Raw genomic sequence first — 25,041 nt, forward strand, 5'->3', positions numbered from 1 at the left:
TGCTACCTAGTGCTTTTGGATGTTACCTAAGATTTTACAGGTGAGGACACTTGGGCCTTCTTCTGGCTTGTGGCCAGCATACAGTCAGGGAGTCTTGATTGACCAGAACTAGGAATTCGGTTAGGCCAATGGAATGTGTTATAGATTCAAGAAGCTTCTCTTGATAAAGAGGATATTATCAGTTAGTGGACAGAGGCGCCACCATGTAGCCTGAGAAAATAAGGAGAAGCCAAGATGAAAGTTTGGGATTCTAGTCTAAATACAGATTTCTTGAATAACATGAGATCCATAGAGTTAAGCTGTGGTTGTTGCCGAAGGACCTAGGCCCCCAAAAGAGGACCAGACACAGTGTGAAGTCTAAGCAGGAGAGATTCTCGGTAATCTTGAATCTAGGAAGATTCCAGTAATTTGTGGGTAACAATAAGTTTGTGATCAGACTTCCATACCTGAGCTCCCCCCAGCCCAGGTCTGTGCTTTAGTTTTCATTGTTCATGGATGCTCTAACTAAAATGGCCTCTGCTGTGACACCATCCCCACCCTCTTAGCCACCACCAGTTCTTTCTTTCTGCCAAGAGCTGGGAAACTTTGTAGAGAAGGAGGGACTGTCTCTAGACCAATTGTTTTGGAGGAAAGGTGCTCCTTCTTTCTGGGGCCAGCTCCTTCATCTTTCCCACTTCTTTCAGAGCCTTTTGCCATTAGTTATATCCTCCATCTTTTATTTGCCAATTCTCTTTTTTTCTGAAGTTTGTCTTCTCTACCTATAAAGTCTTCCTTTTCTCAGACTGTCTGCACTGCCTCCATTTCCTCATGCTCACCATTCAAACCTTTGCAGTCTGGCTTCATCCTCACATTACACTGAAATCTGTGTCTGAGTGGTCAGTGACAAGTTCCTAATTGATAAGTCCTGTGTTGTCCTCTCTGTCCACTCTCCTCAGCCTTTCTGCACCTGCTGGTTCTGTTGACTCCTCTTTACCTTATTGAGACTATATCTTCTCTAAGCTTCTGTGACAGCGTATTTTCCTGATTCTCTTTCAGCTGTGTCTGTTCCTTCTCCATTTCTTTTGTCTCTTCTTCCATTTTTGAAACATTTTTTAAATATAAACATTCTTCAGGGACTGGATCTCTTCCCTCAGCCCATCTCCTTTGTCGATCTGACCTCTCACCGAGGTTTCAGCAGTCACCTGGGTGCTGGTGAGTCCTAAATCTGTATTCCAGACTCAGTATCTCTCCTTGTTTCACACTGTCGTCTCCTCCTCATTACCAGCACCGCTGTCTGAGTCTTGCCCTCTTTGACTCTTTCTGGGAATATCGCAATGCCTCCTCACTATTTTCCTTCCTTTGATTTTTCCTTCATTCAATTCATCTGCTTCCAAAGTAGCTTCTTAAAGCATATTTCTAACATAATTATTAATCATGTCATTCTTCTGTTCAAATGCAGTCTCCTATAAGAAGATTGTTCTGATCCCACAGTCGTGTGTCCCAAACTATGTCTCCCCTACACTGTGAGTTTTTATTAGCACTTAGCGCATTTTAATTTTTATTATAATTTTATGTAATCTGTCTTTCCTATGAGTGGAGAACTCCATCATGGTCATCTTTGCATTACTCACAGTGCTTTTCACGAAGTAGATGCTCAGTAAATAACTGTTGCATTGTCAAGTCAGCATTTTTAGGCTCCCAGTAGCACCACCCTGCTTCATACCTGCATTAGAAACTTCTGGAATTCTTAGAGCACATGCAGAATTATATAAAGCAGACTAGTATGTCTTACTTTGGGAGTGATTATAGAAAGAACTCACTCTCTATTATAATCAGATGACAACTGCAAAACAAAAAAGACTTGAAGATTTAGGTGTTTGGACATTTAAGGAAGCTGGAAAGGCAGAGGGAATCCTCAGGCTGGGGTTTTGACATTAAAGCAGATAATCTGAGAGAGCTGAAGATTTCTCCCCTTGAAGCCCTAAAAACACAAAAGGGAAAGGATTAAGAATTCTAAGAATTATTGATGATTTATTTGTATAAATAATTTATTCTATAGCAGTACTTAATACCTGACTGCCATTTTTTAAGGAAACACTAAAAAAAAAAATTTTGTGTAATTCAGTTCCCATTTGTATGCTAAGCCTTGAATTTCAGACCTAAGTAACCACATGAATTAAGGTGCTTACTGCCTCCTGGAGTAAACATATATTAATTACAGACCAAAAGACCAAAGGAAAAATTCCTCCAACTGGACCTGCCAATCCATAGATGAAAAGAGACAGTGACAATATCCCAGGCTCCTCTAATGTTTCATCAGCAATGCACCTTGATGTACAAATGTCAGAACCTGGCGCTGCCTTTTATGCTTATTGACATGCCAGGTCAGGCATTCTACTCATTCATCAGACCATTCCCGCATGGCAAGTCCAATTGTATCTTGTCTCTTGGCTTTATCTACATTGTTTCTTGACTGGTTACCATCAACGTGGCGCTAATTTTTGCTTCTCATGCACTGACACTCACCACTTGATGTGCACTGTTGAGACATAATTTTTGCCAACTACTGCTGGCTTTCAGTCAATAACCATCTGACAGTCACACTCAGACATCGATGGGAATATTCACAGCACTTGAATGTTTCTAAATTGAATTTGGGGTGAAGAAAGAATCAGTAGTAATAATCACAATATGGTCAGTTGCTTAAACACTAGGTATAGACTTCAATCTTAAAACCTGGCTAGATATTTGGATTGTGTCTCCCGGCATCAAAAATTGACTGGGAATCCTAATTTGAATAAACTAATTGTAAAAAACACATTTTTGAGAAAATTGGAGAAATTTGTATTTAGAGTGGGCACTAGATCTTACTAAGAAATTCCTGTTAATTATTGTTAATACAATGATAACATTGTGGTTGTGTCCGTATTATTTATAGATGAATACTGAACTGCAGAGAGATTAAATGATAGGAATTCTGGGATTTGCTTCAAAATTCTTTAACAAAAATAAAAAAGAAGGGATTGGTTGATGCAAATGTGCCAAAATTGCTAAATGCTCAATTTGAGTAATGAGTGTATTAAGGATTTTATGCTATTCTCTCTACTTTTGTTTATGCTTGAAGTATCTCATGATAAAAAGACAATTTTTTCATAATAAAAACATTTAAAATATTTGAGTGCAATTTTCCATCCACAAGAAGCCTGAGAGAGCTAGTTTTTCCCTCCTTCCTCACCTTTTACAGACAAGGAAACAGAAGCTCAGAGATGTGAAGAGAACGCCCAGGGTCACACAGACCTGCCGACCCCAGTTAGCATTCTTTAGGGTACATTATGCTATATGTTATTTTCTTTTGTCATATTTGTAATTAAAGGCATAGTTTGGGCTTTACTTTTGTAAACCAGATTCTGATAATCCTGCTTGTTATACTGTGTGAAAGACACTACATGTTACTAATTATAGAAAAAGTGATCAAGCTTCCTGAATACCTATGTTATTTGCATGCTGATTTTAGAAGCGGTTTCATTCTTAGGAGACTTACATTCAATAGCTGATGGATGTGTCGTGGAAGGATGGGTGAACAGGGAGTCAGACGGTCTTAGTTCTAGTCTAGATTCTGCAGGTAACTAGTTACATAACCTTCAGCAAGTTGCTTAATCTTTCTGGGTCTGTTTATGCATTTATAAAATGAAGGCGTTAAATTAAATGACCTCTAAAGTTCAGTTTAGCTCTGCTATTGTGTGGTTCTGTGACTCTGATCATTTTTTCTGTTGGGGAAAGTACCATCATGAGAGGATTTTAGAATATATAGTGAAATTTTTAGAAGTTCTTCTGAATTTACAAAATGCCATCTGCTTATAAATAATGTTTTAAAGTATATATAGGCACCTCTACTTTATGGCCTTCAGTCCCCTGAACAGTAGTGGCAAATCGAGCTGTCTTAATATGGGGATTCCTTAATTTTAGCATTTTGGAGCTTCCTTCTGAGCTCAGAGTTTCTTTACTAAAGTGACCAAAGCATCCTTTGCTTATACTGAAAATCGCTTCCTCTTACAAGGTCTTATTGTGATTGTTAGGTATGTTTTGAAGAATCATAATTTCTTTTCTCTAATCGTTGGATGATTTTCTGTGTCTAATCATGCATCCACATAATCATCATTTTTTGCACCTCGTAAATCAGCTGATTATTTCTGCTGACACCTCTGATTGCATGGGATGGTGACAGTCACCTTGAGAGGAGCTGGCTCAGTGAAGGTCATCAGGTAGTCATACATACTAGTTTGGGTCCTTGGAAATCATGTTTATGATAAGCCGCTGTAGTGTTCCAACCGCGCTGCAGTGTCCGTCCTGTCATAATAACCACAACAGCTGACGTTTATTAATTGCTTCCTTTGTGCCAGGCACAATGCTCTCTTTTTTACATTTATTATTCCATTTTCTCCTCCTACCAAGTCTGTGATGATGAAAGCTGTGGCTTCGAAACATCAAGTAAGCTGCTTAAGAAGTTATAGTCGTCATTACCATTGTTGAATGGTAGAATTTGGGTTATTTTGTACGTTTTGCATTGTTCGAATTCCTAAAATATATGTCATTTTTACAAAGTATTTATTTTTCTTTAAAAGAGGAAAGCATATCTGCCAAGATATTCACAGCTGTTAATTCTGAGGGCGGGAATATTGATGACTATTACTTTCTTCTGTGTATTTATCTAATTTTTTTTGTATTTCCAAAAATAGAAAAGATATATTTAAAGGAAGGAATTTGCCCAAAATCACACATCTAGAAAGTAGCCAGTTGAGATTCAAATTTATAACTATATGACAATAATACCCATTCTTTGGAAATAATGTATTTGTCAAAAAGGTGCTGCCTGTGTACTGTACTAAAAGACAGGATAGAGCGCTCCCTCCGCTGCCTTGGAGACAGGGTTTCCCCCCTAGAGGCGTCACTGTTCCGGGTTTCTTGGGGAACCTCTGGAGATATATTTCCATAGATGAGCATACAGCGATATATTCTTTTTCATACAAATGGAGCACACCATAATACTGTCCTGTTTCTGGCTTTTTTCTTTTTCTTCATTTTACAAGACATCCTGGAGATCGTCCCTTATTTATTCATATACTGCAGTAATGGCTGCGTTATACAAATGACTTCGTTGCATGAATGGCCTGTGCTCTATTTAGTCAGTCCTCTGCTGATGACTATTGAGGTTGTGTCTTCTTTTACTATTTTAATCTGTGCTTCTGTGACTGGCCTTGTACATAAAGCATTTCACACAAGAGAGCAGATCTGTAGGAGAAATGCCTGTAAGTGAAATAGCTTTGTCACAGGGCAGGTGCATGGATAATTTTGATAGACACTGGCAAATTGTTCTCCCTAAAAATTAAAGTAGTATATGCAAGAGCCATTCGACCACCCCGTCCTTGCCGGCACAGTGTGTTATTAGACTTTCTGGTCTTGCTAACCCCATCATTAGATTGAAGTGCTCTCTCATGTTGCTCTTAATTTGTTAGTAGTTCTATTAAATGAGAGAGGTTGAACATATCTTATTTGTTCAGGAATCATTAGTATTTCTTGTTTGGGGAACTATCTTTGTTTTTTGCCTTGCAAAATTTTGGGGTTTTTTATGTCCTTGGATTTATCAATCTTGTGGTTTCTGAGTTTTGCATCATTTTTTTAGAAAAGACTTCCCACTCCAGTATTTTTTTTTAATCTTTCAGGGTTTCTTCTAGTCTTTCATGGTTTCTTTTTTTATCCTTAGATATTTGTTGCATCCGGAATTCATTTTGCTGTAAAATATAAGATTCTTTTTTTTCCCAGATGGCTACCCAGTTGTCTCAACACTATTTAATAATCCATCCTTTTGCAGTGATTTAAAGGGCCATCCTTATCATAATTTGGAACATAACCATCGGTGGTTATAAGCATTAACCATCAGTAAGCATGGGCTCAAACTTATGACTCTCACAGAATGTTATTTGCAGTCCTTTTTCAGATAGGAGCGGGAATTATTTGACACGTGGGAAAAAAGAAAAGTGATCATGTGTTCTTATAGCCCCCAATTTGTGAGCCAGCAAACGAAACTCAGGAATCGACATGGTCAGCAACACCCAGCCCCGATCCCAGCTTCACCTTTGTTTTGTGTCCCTCAGAGAAAAAAAGGAACGGCCCTGGAGTAGAGGAGATAGCTTTGCGTGAGGAATATTCCGCATCTTAGGATGAAGTTTCCTCCTGCTGCCTAATGCTGTCAGTCTAACTGTGCCTTGAGTTACATTCCAACACAAAAAAAAAATCTTCATGTTTCAGGTACACTCCCCTGGATTATGCTTTGCTTGGTGAGCGCCATGAAGTGATCCAGTTCATGCTGGAGCACGGTGCCCTGTCCATCGCCGCTATACAAGACATCGCTGCCTTCAAGATCCAAGCTGTCTACAAAGGGTACAAGGTCAGAAAAGCTTTCCGAGACCGGAAAAATCTCCTCATGAAGCATGAGCAGTTGAGAAAAGATGCTGCTGCCAAGTAAGTTTGAACGATAGAGATTGTGTTCTCACAACTCGGAATCAGGGTGGAAGGGACGGGTTGGTGGGAGTGGCCGAAAGAGGGGATCAGGAGAGAAGCTGAAATAATTTTGATCCCTGTACCCATGTCACCTTTCTGCTTCTGCTCACCACTCCTTCAGACGACTGAGGCCTCAATGAAGGATGAACACCTAATCGCTACTTGGTGGCTGTTCTTCTAGGTTAGTCCTTGGTGTTCCAGCTCAGGGACAAACCACTGCTACCCCCACCCACAGTGAGGAGTTGGCGGTGGCCTGCTGCCTACAGCGAGCTGCAAAGAGATAACTGGTCTCCTCGCCTTTCCTGCCTTTCTAAGCGAAACATGCCAATATCTCGCCTACCTTCACTAGTCTAATCTGAGTCTAGTTTCCATTTGATTAAAGCAACCAACTTACACAAGTAATGTGCTCTCCTCACCTGTTCCTTAACAAATCTGTGCTAAATAGTGATTCATTCAGGAAATATTGATTGAATTCTTCGTATACATACGAAACCCTTGACTAGAACCTACAGAGAAAATGGTGACTCAAAGCAAAGTCCTTGCTTCAAGGACCTCACATCTTTTTGGATAATAATAGAAAATGTGCAAAATAGTCATTTGTGCCCGTTATTAATTATACATTGATTATTTTACCATAAATGATTGATTTTAGATTATGCTTTGGTTTGCCTTTTCTTTGATACCTGTGTTGGGTATTTTAAACAGCAAGAGAGTATTGCATTAGCAGGTATAAATACCAAAACCTCTGATGATAAGGATGCAGATGCCAGGCAGATTCTTGAGGGATAACTTCCTGGCTGTATCTTGAATCTTTCCAAATCTTGAGTTCTTCCAACTCTTGAATCCTTCCATATCTCGCCCACAAGGGGGAAGCAAAAGTGCAATAAATAACTATTAAGAATAATAATAAAAGGCAGGATAAACCACTTTAATGAGAAGTTAACTACCACTATGAATTGGAATGCTAACCATGATGTCAGCCTTTGGTAGACCAGATTGACAGAAACATGTCATTTTCTGTAACTCTAAAGCTACCAAAACTACATCCTAGAAAATACTATCTTGCACTGTTGTCTTAATGATGCTCTCTTCTCTGCCCTTTTGTCAAAGAGTCCAGTATTAACCTAAATCCTCTACGTGCGTCTTTTTCCAGCCTCCTTATAAAAGTCCTCTGCATGTGAGTGACAATGTAAGTAGGTAATATGTGTGACAAATTATCTCTGCAAATATTCTCTGCAAGGGATGGAATATTGTATTTCCTTCTACTGATGTTTCTATAAAGTCCAGTTCAGTGTGTGAGACTCTGTTTTCAGAATTTGAAGTCATATCTGCCAGAATGCAAGGGGGGACTCGACAGAGGCCACATGACTGACCTCATATGTCCCCCAAAAGGAGTGTATTACTCCAGGCACATTCCAGTCCGTTACTGAGAGAGAGGGCCCTGGAGTCCTCCTGACTCCCAAACTCCCTTCCCAGTGGAATAGAAGGGTTGTGGTTGAATGGAAAGAAGACCCGGGTTCGGATCCAGCCTCTGATACTGACTTGTGATGAACTGAACACAGCATTTCTCCCTCTGGGGCTCAGTTTCTCCATCTGTAAAACTTGACAAGTTAGAGCAGTTGATTTCTGCGCACTCCAATTCTGTGGAAACCCCCTTCTTCCCTGTAAGTGACCTCAGCCACCTCTTCCTGTCCTCGGCCTGTGGTGCTGCCCAGAGGACGTGCGCCTGGGCCGAGAGTTTGGACTGGCATACCACTGAGTCAGTGTAGTTCTAGGAACGAAGAATCTGTTTGTCAGAAGATCTCCTGTAGGGAGGAAAGGGGTTTCAAATAATGACATGCTTCACTCGAGGAGTGGTTTACGGTATTTTTTCACCTAACACGGCCTCTTGTAACTCGCAGGCCAGAGCATTTGAAAGGACAAGGAAATTTAGGGAACATCGCTTCCAACCCCCTTTCCGTTGTTCTCCTAATTAATTTCACTGTCATGGAAGATAGGTCCTCTTTGTTCTTAGTTGTTGTTTCTTTCTTTTTGCTTTTTCTCCCCAAATCCCCCCAGTACATAGTTGTATATTTTAGTTGTGTGTCCTTCTAGTTGTGGCATGTGGGACGCCGCCTCAGCGTGGCCTGACGAGTGCTGCCGTGTCCACACCCAGGGTCTGAACTAGAGAAACCCTGGGCCGCCAAAGTGGAGCGGGCGAACTTAACCACTCAGCCACAGGGCCGGACCCTGGTTCTTGTTTCTGAAGTTAAATTTTAAAAACCTTTTTAAATGGGAGCTGTGCTTACAGTGATAATATTTGAAATTGCCAAAAGTGAAAAATTGTAATCTCTTTTACGTTTTCTCAGCCACAATCTTTCCCTCATTGGGTATCATTATTGGAAGTAAATAGTTTTTTGGTGTTTTTTTTCTACTGAGGTAACATTGGTTTATAATATTGTACAAATGTCAGGTGTACATCGTTATATTTCAATTTCTATGTAGACTATATCGTGTTCGCCACACAAAGACTGATTACCAACCGTCACCACATGTGCCTAGTCACCCCTTTTGCTCTCCTGCCTCCCCCCTTCCCCTCTGATAATCACGTATCTAATCTGCGTATTTATGTGTTTGTTTGTAGTTGTTATTGTTTTTATCTTCTATTTGTGAGCTAGATGATATGGTATTTGACTTTCTCCCTCTGACTTATTTCACTTAGCATAATGCCCTCAAGGTCCATCTATGTTGTTGCAAATGGCTAGTTTTCATCTTTTTTATGGCTGAGTAGTACTCCATTGTGTATATGAACCACATCTTCTTTATCCATTCGTCCCTTGATGGGCAGGAAGTAAATAGTTTCTTACAGTTTAACCATTACCTCCCGTGGTCATTGTAGCATAGATCTCCAAGAGAAGTATTTAAATAGAGAAGGAACTGATGTAATTTGTTTTAATTTTATATGTCAAAAGTTATTTCTTAAAATCTGCATCAGTGTTTAATTGTTTTGGGGTTTTGCTTTAAGAGACGGAAATGAGAGTGTTAGATTCAGTCCTTGCTGCTGCTTCACTAACGAAGGTGACCCAGGCACATCCTGTGACCTCAGTGTACCCTTCCCCTTTATCGTGTTAGGATGGCAGAGATCACCTTCCTTACAGGGAGGATGTGGAAGGAAGTTATTGAAGTGATTTCTCATTTACCGATAGAGAAATTGGGACTGACAGAAGTTTTAGTTACATTTTCTAGGGCATGTGTTTTAGAAAATATTTAAGAAGTACCTATAATCCGTTTAAAATCACGTTATAACTCATTCTGCATCACCTATGTTGTTGCCAAAATGAGCATTACTAGAATTTACCTGCCAAAGCACACAGTTGAATGTACACCAAAATTAGACTATATTTGTGTTGATCACCCTTCTTCCTTGAAGCTTCCTTTGTGCCGAGTTTTTACTTCTCTCTCTAACCTCAGATCTCCTCTGACCCTCCGACGACTCCTTCTCACATCTTTTCGATTACACCATCTCCACACGGAGGTCAACCCCGTGGGCTAGCTCCTTAGACTTCTCCTCATGCTGTACTTTTTTCTGTTGAAAATGTATCCCCTCTTAAAACTTAACTACTTCGTCTCTGTGGGTAACCCCTTCACCTGTCTCACGTCCTGACCTCCTGGAACTCTTGTCCCATAGCGTCAGTTGCCTACTGGGCATTTCCGCTTTGCTGTTCTTTTGTCACTTGCCAACACTTCAGATCATTGGCCATTTCCATCTGCATGTCCTGTTGTTACTGTCACTGCAGACTCACTGTGTGAAACCTACAACTCATCAGTGTGACCCATCTCTCTTCTCCCCTCTTTATTTCTCTGCCAGTACTGCCACCACTGATTCTGTTCATTCCTCTCTTGAAATGTCCTCTTATGTCCCTTTCTCTCATCTTTCTGTCCCACCCCTCTATACAGGCCATTATTCTTGAATACCAGCCGTGACGCTACGTAAGACTTTCAACATTTTACCTCCACTTGTATCTCCGAGTCCCATTTCTCTCCACTGCTACTTCCCCCCCTTGCCCTCACACTTGAGGTCTCATCCATCCTGAACTTTCTTCACTTCCTTACTTACCGTGCTCTCTGGGAGACTGGAGCTTCTTTCTGACCAGAGTATGAGATTCAGTATGTCTCCTAGAGTTACCTAATCAAGTCCAGTTTGGATCACCCAGTTCAAACTCTTGTGATACCTAAGTCCTTTCTACAAGAGGTTGTTCTATGTCCTCCAAAAAGTCAAGTGACAAGGAATTCTCTCAAGGCAGCACATTCCATTAGTGGACAGTTCTGTCTGGCAGTTCTTTTCTACCTTTTGGTCTTGCAGCTACCCCTTGAAGTGAAGGAGAAAAATCTAAATCCTTTTCCATAAACCAACTTGCAGATAATTAAAGTGCTCAAGACACTCCCCCTCCCAGCCCAGGTCTCTTTTTTGCTTTATAATTGATCCTGTTGCCACCTGCTCCCCTGAACATCTTCAGTCTTCAACGTCTCTCTTCAGGTTGACACATAGGTCTGACCCTTCTGTTCATACTGAGGTCTGACCTGTTGGGAGTTGTTTCCATGATTCTACTTCATGCCATTCCACTTCTCGGAGACTCAGTGTCCCCTCAGGAAGATGAAAAGAAGATTTCTTAATCCAGGGTGGGCTTTGGGGCTCCATGAATGGCCTGAAACTACACACAGAATTTCCTGTGTCATGAGCATATGTGCATTTGGGGAAAAGGATCTGTTTTGAGGGAGAGGATAGATTTTTATCACATTCTCAAAGGGTGTGCGTGAGTCACAAAGAGATTTAAAAAACCATTGGACTGAGTGATATCTGAGGACCCTTCCACTTGTAACGTTCTCTAAGTCAAAGGTACTAAAACACACGACATTTTCTTATTCCCTTGAGAGGAAGTCAAAGACCAACTATTACTCGGCCTGTTATTCAGCGACAATAAAGAGATAGAATCTGACAGACCCCCTAGATACAAGGTGATACCAACTGAAAAGGTGACAGCTAAACCTTTTCTGTCTTGTGTAGTAATCACTTTCCTCTCACCGGAAATGTTCCAACAAAAATTTAATTGTCATCTCTCTAAGATAGTATTTAAGGAATTTTTAAAAATCATGTAAAAAGCTGGTCTCTAAGATCTCTTCCGAGTCAGATTCCATGAGAGCTAGGTGGCAAGTTTTTGCTCATGCTCTTGTCTCAGCCTGAAATAACCTTTTCTCACTTCCCTCCTTTCTCCTTTTGACATTCTTTCTATGTAGTCTTTTTCCTCTTCCAGTTTAGCGACTGCGTCCCACATCCTCCCATATCTCTGTGTAGACACCTCTGTTTTAGCACTCATCGCCTCTAGACCTCACTGTTGCGGGAGTGTGTGGGTGTGATGCCCCAGTAGATTGTCAGCTCCTTGAGAGCAGGGGTTGTTATAGATCTCTGTATCTCCACTGCCTTAGTGTACTTCATATATAATAAGCATTTAATAATAAATGTTTCAGTAACTGCCCCTACCATGGGTCTAAGGCCTTGCAGAAGTCATTCATCATTCTTAGTGATGGAGTTTCCCCCTCTGTCAGGTGGAAGGGCCGGACCAGGTGCTCTGTGAGGTCTCCTCCAGTTCCAGTGCTGTGACTCTGTCAGTGTTCCACTGTAATTTGTCTGCCTCACTCAGGCAGCGAACACATTTAAGTACCATTTATCCTCACAACGTATGCTCGTGCTCATGTGTTTGTGCATTAGGTTTTCCATCTCCCTCCATATTTATCACAAGCAAATTGCTATTTGACAGGTTTATGATTTTAAAAAGAAACATAGGAGCAAAGTGATCCATCACTGCATATGCTTGAACATGAGACCCCACTGTGTGGCTTCCACTGAGAGTTGTATTTGCCCACTTTTGACAAGGAGAAATTGATTCTATCAGACACTGCAGAAATAAGCAGGCTCCTTCCCATTCCAGGAGTATTCAAGTGTCCATTGCCATGAATACAGGACCTGAGAGAGGTCTGAGAGATGTAATTGGCTTCCACAGCTTTATCTTAACAGCTTAACCTCTATATAAAAGTAATGATTACTTCTATTTATATAGTGCTTTTCAGCTTGCAAAGTTCTTATACATTAATACATTAAATCCAAAAAATAACTGAACAAAATAGACAGGGCAACTATCCTTAATCTCGTTTGATAGATAGGAAAAATAACACAGAGAGGTTAACTTGGCTGAAATCACACAGCTGGGAAGAGAGAGAGTTGGCACGGGAATCTCAGTCCTGCCCGAAGCCATGGCTCCTACCGTTGCTTGGTTCAGGGGAATCATCCCACCAGCCACACCTATGCTGGAGGCTGTCTCCAGATGCTAGCACCCATCTGATAGGCCAGCATGGCTAGCTTTTTTCTGACCTATACCTATAAGAGTAACTGTTGGTGGCAGAACCAGGCCGCAAGTCAGCTTTTCTCCTAACCCAGTGCTTATTCAGTTGTGCCAGTGTTGCTTCCAGTGATTGTTAAAAGAGTGGTGCCAAGCCACCAGCAACTCTACAGCAGAGTTCAATACAGAATTCCTGTTACTCTCGAAGCTAACATAGCAGAGCATATCAATACCCTCCTAACCCTTGAGAAAGTTAAGGAAATGAGTTGGCCTCCAGCCTAGAGCAGGACTATGAACAAGAATGGCATCAGGGCAAAGCCCAGTTAAATCGGTACAAACTAACCAGACGGCCCTCTTCTGTGGAAGCCATTTTAGTCAAATCTCTCCAGTCTCTCTTGGGTCCTGTATTCATGGCAATGGAAACTTGAGTGCTCATGGAATGAGAAAGAGCCCTCTTATTTCTGCAGTGTCTGGTAGAATTAATTTCTTCTTGTCATAGCTAGGAAAATACAGCTCTCTGTGGAAGCTAAATAGTGGGGTAGAAAAAAACAGCAGCTTCCATGACTCAGACTTTCCAGGCGCATAGGCAGATGTGTGCCATACTGTGCAAATGGACACATCCAGTCCTGAGACACTGAAGCCATTGGATGTTCAAGGCATTTAAGTTATTGCCCTTGATCTGGTTCTCTGCACAAGTAATCTTTTTTAATTTGTTCTGCTTTATCTCCCCAAATCCCCCCATACATAGTTGTATATCTCAGTTGTGGGTCCTTCTAGTGGTGGCATGTGGGATGCCGCCTCAACGTGGCCTGACGACTGGTGCCATGTGCGCGCCCAGGATCCGAACCGTCGAAACCCTGGGCCACCGCAGCGGAGTGTGCAAACTTAACCACTCAGCTACGGGGCCAGCCCCTCAAGCAATCTTTTGATCACTTAGTTTCTCCTTGGCCCTTTTTTTGCAATAGTCATCTAGGCTACTGATTCCTAGTAATCCCCCATCCTTGGGTCTTAGATCTGCTTTTGGAACGGATTTGCAGCAGCAACATGTCCCTTAAATCTTCTTCTGTGGGTGAAACAGGCCCAGTTCCTTCAGCCCATCATTTGGAGATCCTCTTCACCCTGAGGTGCAAGGACCGGAAGCAGATGTTGTCAAGGATCTGATCCTCAGTTGACTTTCTCACCTTCTTATACTGTGAGCCCCTGGGGAGCTGAAAAGATTGATCTACGAAAGACAGTGGGAACCAGACTCACTGGAAGCCCACCAAAAGCTGTTGTCTGGCCAATTCCCTTTAAGATAATAGAAAAAAGAAGAGGAAGAGGGACTGTTTTATACATTAAATTCTGCTTTGTTAATAAATTTCCTGCAAAAATGTTACTATGTCAAGGACAGGATTTTTTTTTCTATTTAATTTTTCACATAAACTAGAATAACATTGTTTTTTTTTCTGGTATTTATTTCTTAAACTTGACAAAAATAGGTCAAGTTATAACATAGCCTACCATGAAGATTAGAGATCTTTGATATCCTGTAATAAATTAGTTGGAGGAAAAAAACCCTAAATTTCAGGACAATTATTGAGTCTGAGGGTTTAGTACTAAAAGCTACAATGGAAGCTAGTTTGAAGTGCTGTTAATGGTTACTTTGATGTGACATTACCAGTTTCTTCATATGACCCAATTCATTTTTTAAATGATGGAAGAAGATTAAATGAAATTTTAAAAAACGACTCTGTCATTGATATGAATTTTACCGGGAACGGTAAAGCAGCTGAGTTCCCTCTCAGCTCTGTGTGTAGTTTACTGTGCAGCCTCGGGTAAATCACTTATCTCTCTGCCTCAGTTTCCTCATCTACCAGCCAAGAGTGTCACCCTCAGTAAACTGAGGTTCTTTCAAGCTCTTAGACTATGAGCACTGGTTCTGGACCTTTTTCCCTGGGGAGACACATGCACATGGGGTCATGGTCTGCTCCAGGAGAGGTATCCTCTGTGTGTGTGTGTGTGTGTGTGTTGTCATTGTTGTTGTTTTAAGGCAGCAGAATGGATGAAATAGGATGCACGTTATGCATAATTCCCGGTCCTCATCCCACCCCCTTCTCCCCAGTGATCGAGAACCACCGCTCTGGAGAACTTCACAACTGCGGGCTGTGTGCCACCTAGAAGATTTATTTTAAAGTGTCAATTTTTTAAAAGCATTAATTTATTTCTATTCATAAGCTGAGGGTCCAATCCTATATTCTGAGGGTTACATTCTTTCTCCCGAACCTGCTTACCTTGTTCTGCCAAAATGACAGAACAGCCCCCTGCAAAGCTCGCCTCCAAAGAAGTCTCCGGAGGGCAGGGCCTCCCTGTTTTCTTGACATCCTGATCACTCTAAAACCTTGGAACCCCTGTTTGTCCTGTGGCTGCCTTGGTTGGAGGCCCAGAAGGGTCTGCAGCAGCAAGGTTTGCCCCCAGGCTGATTGTACAGTGGCTTGTTGGAATTAAAAAGGAAAGCCATTTGGTTTCCTGAAAGAAAGAGGAATGACTACGCAAATAACGAAGTCTAATTTACCATCTCAAAGCCCCTCTTAAGGGCAGTGAGTTCCATGTAGACACCAAGCCAGCCAACCATGTGTGTGTCTGTCTAAAGGACCCATGTTCTCTTAAAGCAGCTCTAGTAAAAGGAGCAGCACTCCCTCTGCCTGCCAGGAGCAAGGCTGTTAGACCAATTAGCAGCACTTCACCCTCCCAGATGCTTCCACCTTCTGAAAAGCAGCCTTCTCCCAGAGAGATCACACTGAAGTGGCACCTGCTAGCATCCATCTGAACCTCAGCTACCGTCCAGCTAGCCTGTCGAATGTCGTGCAGCATGCTTAAGTGTCAGCAGTTGGCAAAGTGTATAACAGAACCAGAGTCAAATAAAAACATGACAGCTGTGCAGGGGTTACCACCACCTGGCTGGCCACTTGCATAGGGTGAGACTCAGTGGTAAACTGTTAGATAAGCAAGCTTGGACCCCAGATCAGGGGCTGCACACAAGAAGAAAGACCCTCAGAAGGGGAGTTAAGTTGACAAGGCTTTATATCAAAGTGTAACCCAGATATCTGTCATCTGGGTCTTCCCTGTCCCTTGAGATCTAAATAAGCTTTGCTTTAAATTCCACAGTCTGTTTGGGCCAGCCCCCGTAGCCTAGTGGTTAGGTTCAATGTGTTCTGCTTTGGTGGCCTGGATTTGGTTCCTGGGCACGTACCTACACCATTCATCTATCAGCGGCCATGCTGTGGTGGCAACCCACATACAAAAAGAGGAAGATTGGCAGCAGATGTTAACTTGGGGAAAATAAATTCCATAGTGTGTGGAAATCTGAATTCTATGACTTCTTGGGGGCTTAGGGTCTCTGCCTCAGCTCTTGCTTCTGTGTCTGGTATCTTAGCTCTGTGACTTGTCAGACTGCCTGTAAAAGAGCATGTCTGAGTATGGCAGACCCTACAAAAAATTGGTGTTATAGAGGAGAATCACATTTCACATCCTCTAATGGTATAGTTAACAGTCCATATGAGGCTTTCCTTCTTCTCTTACGTCTTGCTACTCAAGGTGTGGTCAGAGGACCAGCAGCAGCTGTTTAGCCTGTGTCCTTGTTAGAAATGCAGAATTCTGAGTGCCACCCCGCCCCCCTACCCCCCCCCCCCAGGCTTGCTAAATCAGAAGCTCGACTTTAGCAAAATCTCAGGAGATTCAGGTCACTCAAGTGTGAGGAGCACAGATCTGAAGTCCTTTCCTCTCACCCCTCAGGGGCAGGGGCCTCTCTGCCCTGGCCTTGTCTGCACAGTGTCCGTCTCTCATCTTCTCTGTCTCCCCCTTCCCTTCTCTCTCTTGTTCTTTCATCAACTTCCTCCCTGTGAAGAGCTACAAACAAATTCTTTGTGTTGTGACAGAGCAACCCTCTGCTCTGGAGCCTCAGACCACCTAGGCCATGAGGTCTCGCCTTCCACCAGCTTTCGTTCCTGTCCCCAAGGTTAGTAGAGTCTTTGTCTAAACAAGATCCCCCCTAAGAGGAGCTCCGATACCAGTCACTGTGATAAAAGACATCTCTGCATCTCATTACAAAAGATATCCTGGATTTTATACAGACATTTGGCTTCCAAACAGACCCCCAAATCAATTCTGTATTATAGGCTATCATGTAAGTGTTAGGCCTGGGGAAACTGAGTCTCCGAGAGAAGAGTCACTCACTCGAGGTCACGTTGTGGTTATTGCCACAGGCAGGACCAGAAAAGTTCCTATACGTCCCAGGGCAGGGTTCTCACTGCGTCCCTGATCACTCTGCTTTAAACTGACCCCTTCAGCGGCCCCCCAGTTCTCTTCCTGAGCAGTAACTGAATCATTTGGGCAGCAAATGTGCATTGGGTGCCTGCGGTGTACGTCAGCACCATTCACATAGCAGAAGAAGCACTGCAGGCTGTTTTTCCATACTACTTGCCTTCACCCAGCCCGCTCCCTCAGACTGGGACCCTCATTCCCACCTCTCTGCCTGGCAAACTCGTACACGTCTTTGAGAATCAACAGCCGGGACCTTCTGGATTCCTACAGACAAAATTACTCACTCCTCTCTCTGTGCAAGCACGTGTTATCACGTTTCTTCCTTCATGTCTTAGGTCTCTGTTTTCCCAGCTGTCCTCCTCTGGGTAGAAAGTTCCTCAAGGGAGGGCTGAGCTCTGTGGCCCTGGTGCCCAGCACAGGAGAGGCTCAGGAAATGTCCTCCTTTCTTTCTCTTGGAAATCCCTACAAATTAACGGCATTGGTCAATCAAACAACCCCGTCCTTTTCTCAGCCCTTCGTCCTCAACCCCTCGCTGCTTTCTGAACCTGCGCTGAGACCCACCTGCCACTCATCTCTAGACCTGGCCTCTCCTTGCCAGCCCTTCTGTTCTCTTGCTGCCCAAAGTTCCAGCTCAGCCACCAGCTACTTGTGTATGACTTTTTGAAAATCATCTTACCTTCTGGACCACATCTGCAAATGAGTGGGTTTGACTCATTAGCTAGAGCTCTCGATGGCAGTATTGCAGCTCACAAGTGTATTCAAATCAGTTGCAAGGTGCTTTGTCATTTTTTCATATAATCATTAAGGTTTGCCAATGTTTTTTTTTTTTAATTTTTAGAAAGTTAAAGGTTGTCCCCATGGCTGTCATGCTCAGCTGCATTCTGATGTGCTTTCTGGAATAGGAGAAAAGGCTTGGGGCACACACACCTCGGGACTGTGTTATGTCTCACAAAAAGTTTCCTAGTTATTTGTCATGTGTGTCTCAACAGTGCAAAGGTTGATCTGTAAGATTCTTTTCAGCTCCATCATCTTTTGAGCTATCTAAGGTCTGGGGAAAAGACTGCTCCCAGAATGTGTGAATTTCCAAACCTCCTGTGATGTTAGCTCCTCTTAGAATTTAAATCTCATCAGGAACTTGAGTAAGTGACCCTCTTTTAATTTTCTCCTCTTCCTCCTTGGCTTTGCTTCCAGGAAGCGAGAGGAAGAGAACAAGCGAAGAGAGGCAGAACAGCAGAAGGGAATGCTGAGCCCAGATTCCTGCAGACCCCAAGCCCCTCCCTGTCTGCCCAGCACCCAGGGTGAGCCCTGCAAGCAGAGTGGGGCCCCCGGAAAACAGCCTCCCCCCAGGGACGTGGCCCAGGACTGCGACGAGCAGGGAGCCGGCAGAGGGTTTCCAGGAGGAGGGTCTCCAAGCAGAGCCCCCAAGAAGAGGCAGCATCTTTCCCCAGACATGCAGGGAACAGACCCCAGAAAGCCAAACGGTAGGTGTATTGCCTTTGTTCTCTGATGCCAGCCTACAGACTGTGGGCTCTCTCGATTGGTGTATTCAGACCATTCACATTTAAGGTAATTATGTCAGCCCTGACATCTGCCATTTTATTTATTTTCTGTATATTTGCTCTGGTTCTCATTCCTGTTTCTCTTTTCTTTCCTTCCTGTGGGTTGCTTGAACATCTTCTAGCGTTCCATCTTGATTAATTTATAGTTTTTGAGTGTATCTCTACAGTTTTTGTGGTGGTTGCTCTGAATATTACAATCAACATAAGTGACGTATGACAGCCTACTGGTGCCAGCATTTTGCCACTTGGAGTGAAATGTGGAAACCTCACTCCCATTTAGGCACCTATACCTCGCTGTGGTATCAGATGGTGGTGTAATTTTTGTTTCAATCATCAAATATAATTTATAAAACTCATGAGGAAAAGGATGGTCTATTTTACGTACCATATTTTTGTGTTTTCTGTTGTTTCATCTTCCTTCCTGGTGCTCCAGATTCCTTCTTTCATCATTTCCATTCTGTTTGAAGAACTTTCCTTAACCAATATTTGAGAGTAGCTCAGCCAGCAACAATTTCTTTGTGTTTTCCTTTGTCTGAGAATATTTTTATTTCCTTCCTGAAGAATTGTTAAATCAGATCTAGAATTCATGGTTGGAATTCTTTTCTTTTAGCTTTTCTTTTCTTTCAGCTCTTTAAAAAGACTGTGCCACTTCCTTCTGGCCTCCATGGTTTCAGATGAGAAATCCACTGTCGTTCACATTGGTGTTCCTTGGTAGTGGTCCTAGGTAGCATGTCATTTCTCTCTGGCTGCTTTCAAGATTTTTTCTTTGCCTCTAGTTTTTGAATTGTTTAATCTGGTGTTTCTGGGTGTGACTTTTGGAGTTTATCCTGTTTGGATTTGGCTTAGTCTGTTGGGGGTGCCCACGACCACCCCTAGGTTCAATAATTGGCTAGGAGTTCTCACAAGACTCAGCATAGAGTTGTACTCACAGCTATGATTTATTATAACAAAAGGACACAAGCGAAATCAGCAAAGGGAAAAGGCATGTGGAGCGAAGTCTGGAGGAAACCAGATACAAGCTTCCAAGAGCCTCTCCCAGCGGAATCACACAGGATGCGCTTAATTCCTCCAGCAATGAATTGTAACAACCAGATAGACAAGCTTCTGTCTACCAGGAAAGCAACCTAGACCGAGGACTCTAGGATTGTTATCGGGGTCAGTCATCTAGGTACCCTCTGCCTAGCATATATCAAAATTCTAGACTCCCAGAAGGAAAGCAGGTATTCAGCATAAGCTGTCTTATTTGCACAAAGCAGTTTAAGCACATTGAGCTGTTCTTACCGGTTAGGAAATGGTAAGAACCCTCCAGAAATGCCAACACAGTGCAAAAAGCAAATAATGTCTTAGTGTTATTATGAAAATAGTTTTGACCTTGTGGACCCCAGAAAGGGTCTCTGGGATCTCATGGTCGCCTAATTCAGGGTTTGGGTAATTCGATCTATCTCTCTGAACCTCAGCTTCCTTAGCTAGAACATGGGAGTATACTCTTTACCCTGCAAGGCACTTATGAATAGAAATAAAACAATTAATGTAGAGTACTTGTTATAGCCATGTCCCACAGTAGGTCTTCAGTAACTACTATTGTTAAACCACACCCCTGACCTAGTTCAGACTAACTACATAAAAGTACACATGAGTGACCACAAACATTTCCAGACTGTAATTCCATAACCCACTTTCCTGTGACAGAGCATCAGCAATGTATACCTTAAGGATCGTGTGATGCTTTGTTGTATTTTCATTCGACCAGCATTAACTAGACTCCCATGATGTGACAGCCATATTGAATTTCCTCAAGTTCTTTCTTAGCTTGGGGCCTTTGCATATAACATTCCCTCTATCCATGTGGATAAAAAGTGCCAATTATTGTGCCACTGAATGACACAGCTCACCTTTCTCCATTGCAATAGCAATTTCTTCTCTCCTCTTCCAGCCTTCACTAACAGTCTCTTCATTGCCTTTCTAGCTTCCACTCACCGATCAGTCCCAAAGCTAATTCCATGGGGTTTGGAGTTTTGTTAGGGCAGCACCTCTCTTTTATAGGTATTGGTTTCTATGTTGGTTATCTCTTGTGGCATAACAACCCACACCCAAAACTAAGTGGCTTAAAGCAACAACGTTGTATTATTTCTCACATTTCTGAGGGTTGGCTGGGCCGTTCCTCTACTGGATCACCTGGGCTTACTCATGTGGCTGTTAGGAGGTTGGCTGGGCTGGAAAGTCCAAGGCAGCTTCCTTTACGTGTCTGGGAATTGGTGCTGGCTCTTAGCTAAGATGTCTTAGTTCTCTTCTATATGACCTTTCATCCGCCGGTAGGTTAGACCATCTTCCTTTCATGTTGTCAGGACAGTGTTCTGAGAGAGAGGAGGCAGAATCTACAAGCCCTCTTGAGGCCTCAGCTCCAGAACTTTCACATCATTCTGCCACATTCTGTTGATCAGAGCAAGTCACAAGTTCAGCCTAGATTCAAGGGCTGGAGACATAGACTCCACTTCTGGATAGAAGATGTTGCAAAATCACGTTTCAAAGGTGAGTACGTCCTGAGATGGGAAGAGTCTTTGGCCGTTAAACAATCTATCATGAGGAGCAATGTGTCTCTTACTTCTGTCTTCCTAACACCTAGCAGGGCGTCTGGCACATAAGAGATGTAATAAATATTTGTTGAATGTATAGCTGTGTGGTACTAGCTAGGTGCTTGAGATTCAGAGATGAAAGACAGATTGTTAACCACGACGTGGAAAGTATTCATTGGGTATGCTCACGTTTTCTGTAACAGAGGCCCATTTTTATGGGAAAGCTTTGCTTCTACTCAGTTCACTAAATCCCTTATGCCCACATCATTCAGCAGATACGTTTTGGAGTCCACAGTAAGTGCCAGCCACATTCAATTGTATTTAAGGCGAAGGATCGTACCATGAGCATCTTTCCTTTAGCAGTGAGCACAATATTGGTTACATAGGTAGATACTTTTTGACCTGACTCCCCTTAGAAAGCACCTATTAAAAGTTTGATTGGCTAGGGCTCTGTACCCCCACAATTATACTTAAGCCCTGCAACTTCAAATGGACAATGTTTTTTCTCCTAATCGAGTGCTCTACAGAGCAGAGAGAAGGGGAAGCATAGTTATTTCAGACTTCTTACAACTATACAGGATAATTGTGGTTTGTGTTCACCTGATTATAAAACACTTCAGACAGTTATGCATCAAGGCCAATCCGATCTACTATAGGCCTGATCGCATTCAGACAGAGTCATCTCACATCCTGAAAAATCCGTGAAGTTTCAGCTTTTAATAGCCAAGCCTTTTGTCCTTTAATTACGCTGAGATTAGACTTCCTCTCCTCACTTTTTGTTTAAAGGCAATCTAGTACATGGTTTTGTAATGATTTTCAAGCCGTGTAGGGCTCATGAAATGAATTTGGTGGATTGGACCAGGATAATTTTCACGAAATAGACTGCCATAGAAAATATCAAAGTATATTGCACATTTTAAAGGTAATAAGTTCCATTTCAGTTAAATGTCTATGTATATTGTGTGTGTGTGTACACATATGTGTATATGATTATCCTGGGCTGCAATGTAAGACTTAATTCTTCGTATGAGTTATTGTCCAATAAATTTGAAAGTTACTGTTCTAGAGCAGTTCTGAAGCAGAGGAACTCCTCATTCATTTGAAGGTAGGAAGTGGTGTCCTGAATAAGGGACCTTTGGGAAAAGCCGGATTCAAATATGCAGAGGGCCTCAGGAAAGCCCAGCATCAAGACTTTGGGGAGAGTTGAAGGAAGAGAGGCCAATGAGCCTGATCCAGATGAAAGGAGAGGGAGCTCCAGTTTCATGGGCAGCCTTTGCCCTTGTTGACCTTCCTAAGAGGCCAGAGTACAAAGGAAAATAGGGACATACTCCTAGGAATCAAGACTGGACATTGACTAGAGCTTCTTGAGCATAGTATTCCTGGGAAACACCCACAGAACTGGGCAAAGGACACCCCAAGCTGCTTTATATTTGGCCACATAAAGAAGGGTCATGGCTGCTTCAACTACTCAGTGCTCAGGGAGTGGAGACCTTGGGGGTAGGAGCAGCCCAGCAGGAACCTAGAGATGGGAAGTATTGACCCCTTCTTTTTTCCCTTCATCCAATCTCGTGAAAGTAGAGAATGTTAGATCTCGAGGATCATTGGAGATCATCTAGTACAGCCTCCTCAACACAAGTCAGAAAACGGAGGCCCTGAAAGAGGGCCCGGGGTCTCTTAGCAGGTGATTTCTTTCTTCTCTCTTATACTAATTCTTCCCTTCTTCTTGTTGACAATGAGTGCAGAGCCTGAAGTCTAAGTGCACAAGCTTTAGAATCAAATAACCTAGGTTCACATGGGGACCCTGCCACTTACTGGCTGTGTAATCTTGAGCAAGTTACTTAACCTCTCCAAGCCTCCATTTCCTTATTTGTAAAAAAGAGACCATAATGCGTGTCTTAGAAAATTCTGAACATTAATGAGATAACCCATGTAAAGATTTAAACACAATGCCTAAAGCGCTCTATAAATATGAGCTGTTATTATACCTAACCTCATTATTGTTTCAAAAGGGGGAAGGAAGGAGAGATAATGTTTCAAAAGATCCCTGTGGCTGCGTGGAGGATGGATTTGGAGGACCAGACAGGGCCTCCACTAGACACAGTAGCAGCAGAGTGATGAGTAGGGATGGACTGGAGAGGGAGAATTGAGATGGCTTGGTGGCAGATTGCTTGTAGGAGGTGGTGAGATGAAGTTGTCTTTGAGTCACTGTGGTTTTCAGGAGCGTCTAGTGGAGGAGAAACTCACCGTTTTAAGGGCAATCCCTGGTGTTTTCTTATTCTCACCATATGGGCTGCCAGAGCCAGTTGGGGGGACTGGTGGGAGTATAGTGGGCCCTTACATTTGGTGCATGTACAGTCGCCAAGGCAGCAAATTGAATTGCCGCCTATAAGCCAAAGACTCCCTGACCTCTTGTCCTTGCTCCAGTTGTTTATAGTCAATTATTTACTTGTGTCCTCGCTTGGATGTCCCGAAGGCATCTCAAACTTCAACCTATCCAAGACAGAGCTGATTATGATTTCATGTAAAGCTTCTCCCTCTATTTGTTAAGACGCACTCATCCATGTGTATGTTCAATCCAGGAGTAAAATCTAGTTATTATCTTCTTTTTCTTTACCATCCATATCCAATCTATCACCAGGTCTTGTCACCTTTACTTCCTGAATATCTTTCAAATCCATTCTCTCTATCTCATCCACCGTCACCACCACGCTGTCTACCTAACATCATCTTACCTTTATCTCTGACTCGGGCCCTTGCAGTAGCTTCCTAACTGGTCTTAATTATTGACTCTGACTCCTCTAATCCATGTTCCTCTCTGTGAGCAGATTGGTCTCTTCAAATGAAATCTGCAGGTCACTCCCTACTCAGGGCCCTGGGATCAACCACTTCTCCAAGGAACCCTGGTTCCTTTTGTTGATGAATGGTGTTAGAAACCAAGATCTGAGTGCTAGGTGGGTATATGACTATTGGAGTGTCATTGCTCGTAAGCCATATCAGCAGACAGAGCTAAGAAATACTTATATCTGTTTTGCATCGGACTGTGTATGTGTATATTACAAACACACACACACACACACACACCCCGTGAGTTCGTCTTGATACCTCCAATTCCATTCAACACCACAGGGTTTATTCTAGCTTCTCTCTTGCTTTATTTGAAATGTCTTCTCCAACAGTGAAAGACCTGGCTCCCGTTGCTATGATGTATATTCTTCTTTATTCAATCCTTTACACACGTAAAGTAGTTTCAGAATTGCTAACCTACACTCTTGTGAGAAACAAACTTACTAACTAGAGGACTGTCTTTACATACATTTCCTTTTGTCCTTAATCATATTCAGCTGAAATATAGTTTTATAAGTTACTTAGATCAGTTCTTTTCCTCCTCACCTTTTAGTGTGGTTCCCTTATTTATTTGTAACACAGGTTTATTTGTTATTGTTGATATTCCATTTTGGGTTCTCTCTCACAACCTAGTTGATTTTAATTGTTATGGTTTTTTTCTTCTTGTAGTTGGGTACTTTTTATTTAAACGGAAAATGATATTTTTTCCTAATGATAAAAATAGCTAATGTACATTACAAAAAATTATAAAACAGAGAAAAGAACAAAGAATAAAATAAAAATTCTCCTTAGTCTTAAGATAAACAACTATTTTCCCTTTGGTGCAAATCCTTCTAGTAGGACTTTTCTTTTTTG

The 25,041-nt window shown here is 42.3% G+C and overlaps 1 protein-coding gene and 1 long non-coding RNA gene across 4 annotated transcripts in view; one reads left to right on the plus strand and one right to left on the minus strand.

Moving 5' to 3' along the window:
- Nucleotides 1-25,041, plus strand: part of INVS (inversin) — a 223,837-nt gene that overhangs the window by 97,567 nt on the left and 101,229 nt on the right. For all 3 annotated transcript variants that reach the window (XM_005605658.4, XM_070250815.1, XM_070250816.1), the window contains 2 exons: nucleotides 6,286-6,498; nucleotides 18,402-18,691. In XM_005605658.4, coding sequence (XP_005605715.2) covers nucleotides 6,286-6,498; nucleotides 18,402-18,691 — 503 coding nt within the window. The remainder of the gene's footprint in view (nucleotides 1-6,285; nucleotides 6,499-18,401; nucleotides 18,692-25,041) is intronic.
- On the minus strand, nucleotides 732-21,172 carry LOC111770695 (uncharacterized). The gene is made up of 3 exons (XR_002804099.2): nucleotides 20,905-21,172; nucleotides 2,506-2,622; nucleotides 732-1,960 (listed from the first exon to the last, which is right to left on the minus strand). It is a non-coding gene; the product is annotated as an uncharacterized lncRNA (long non-coding RNA).

Source organism: Equus caballus, chromosome 25 (genome assembly GCF_041296265.1).
Source record: "Equus caballus isolate H_3958 breed thoroughbred chromosome 25, TB-T2T, whole genome shotgun sequence".
Taxonomy (NCBI): domain Eukaryota; kingdom Metazoa; phylum Chordata; class Mammalia; order Perissodactyla; family Equidae; genus Equus; species Equus caballus.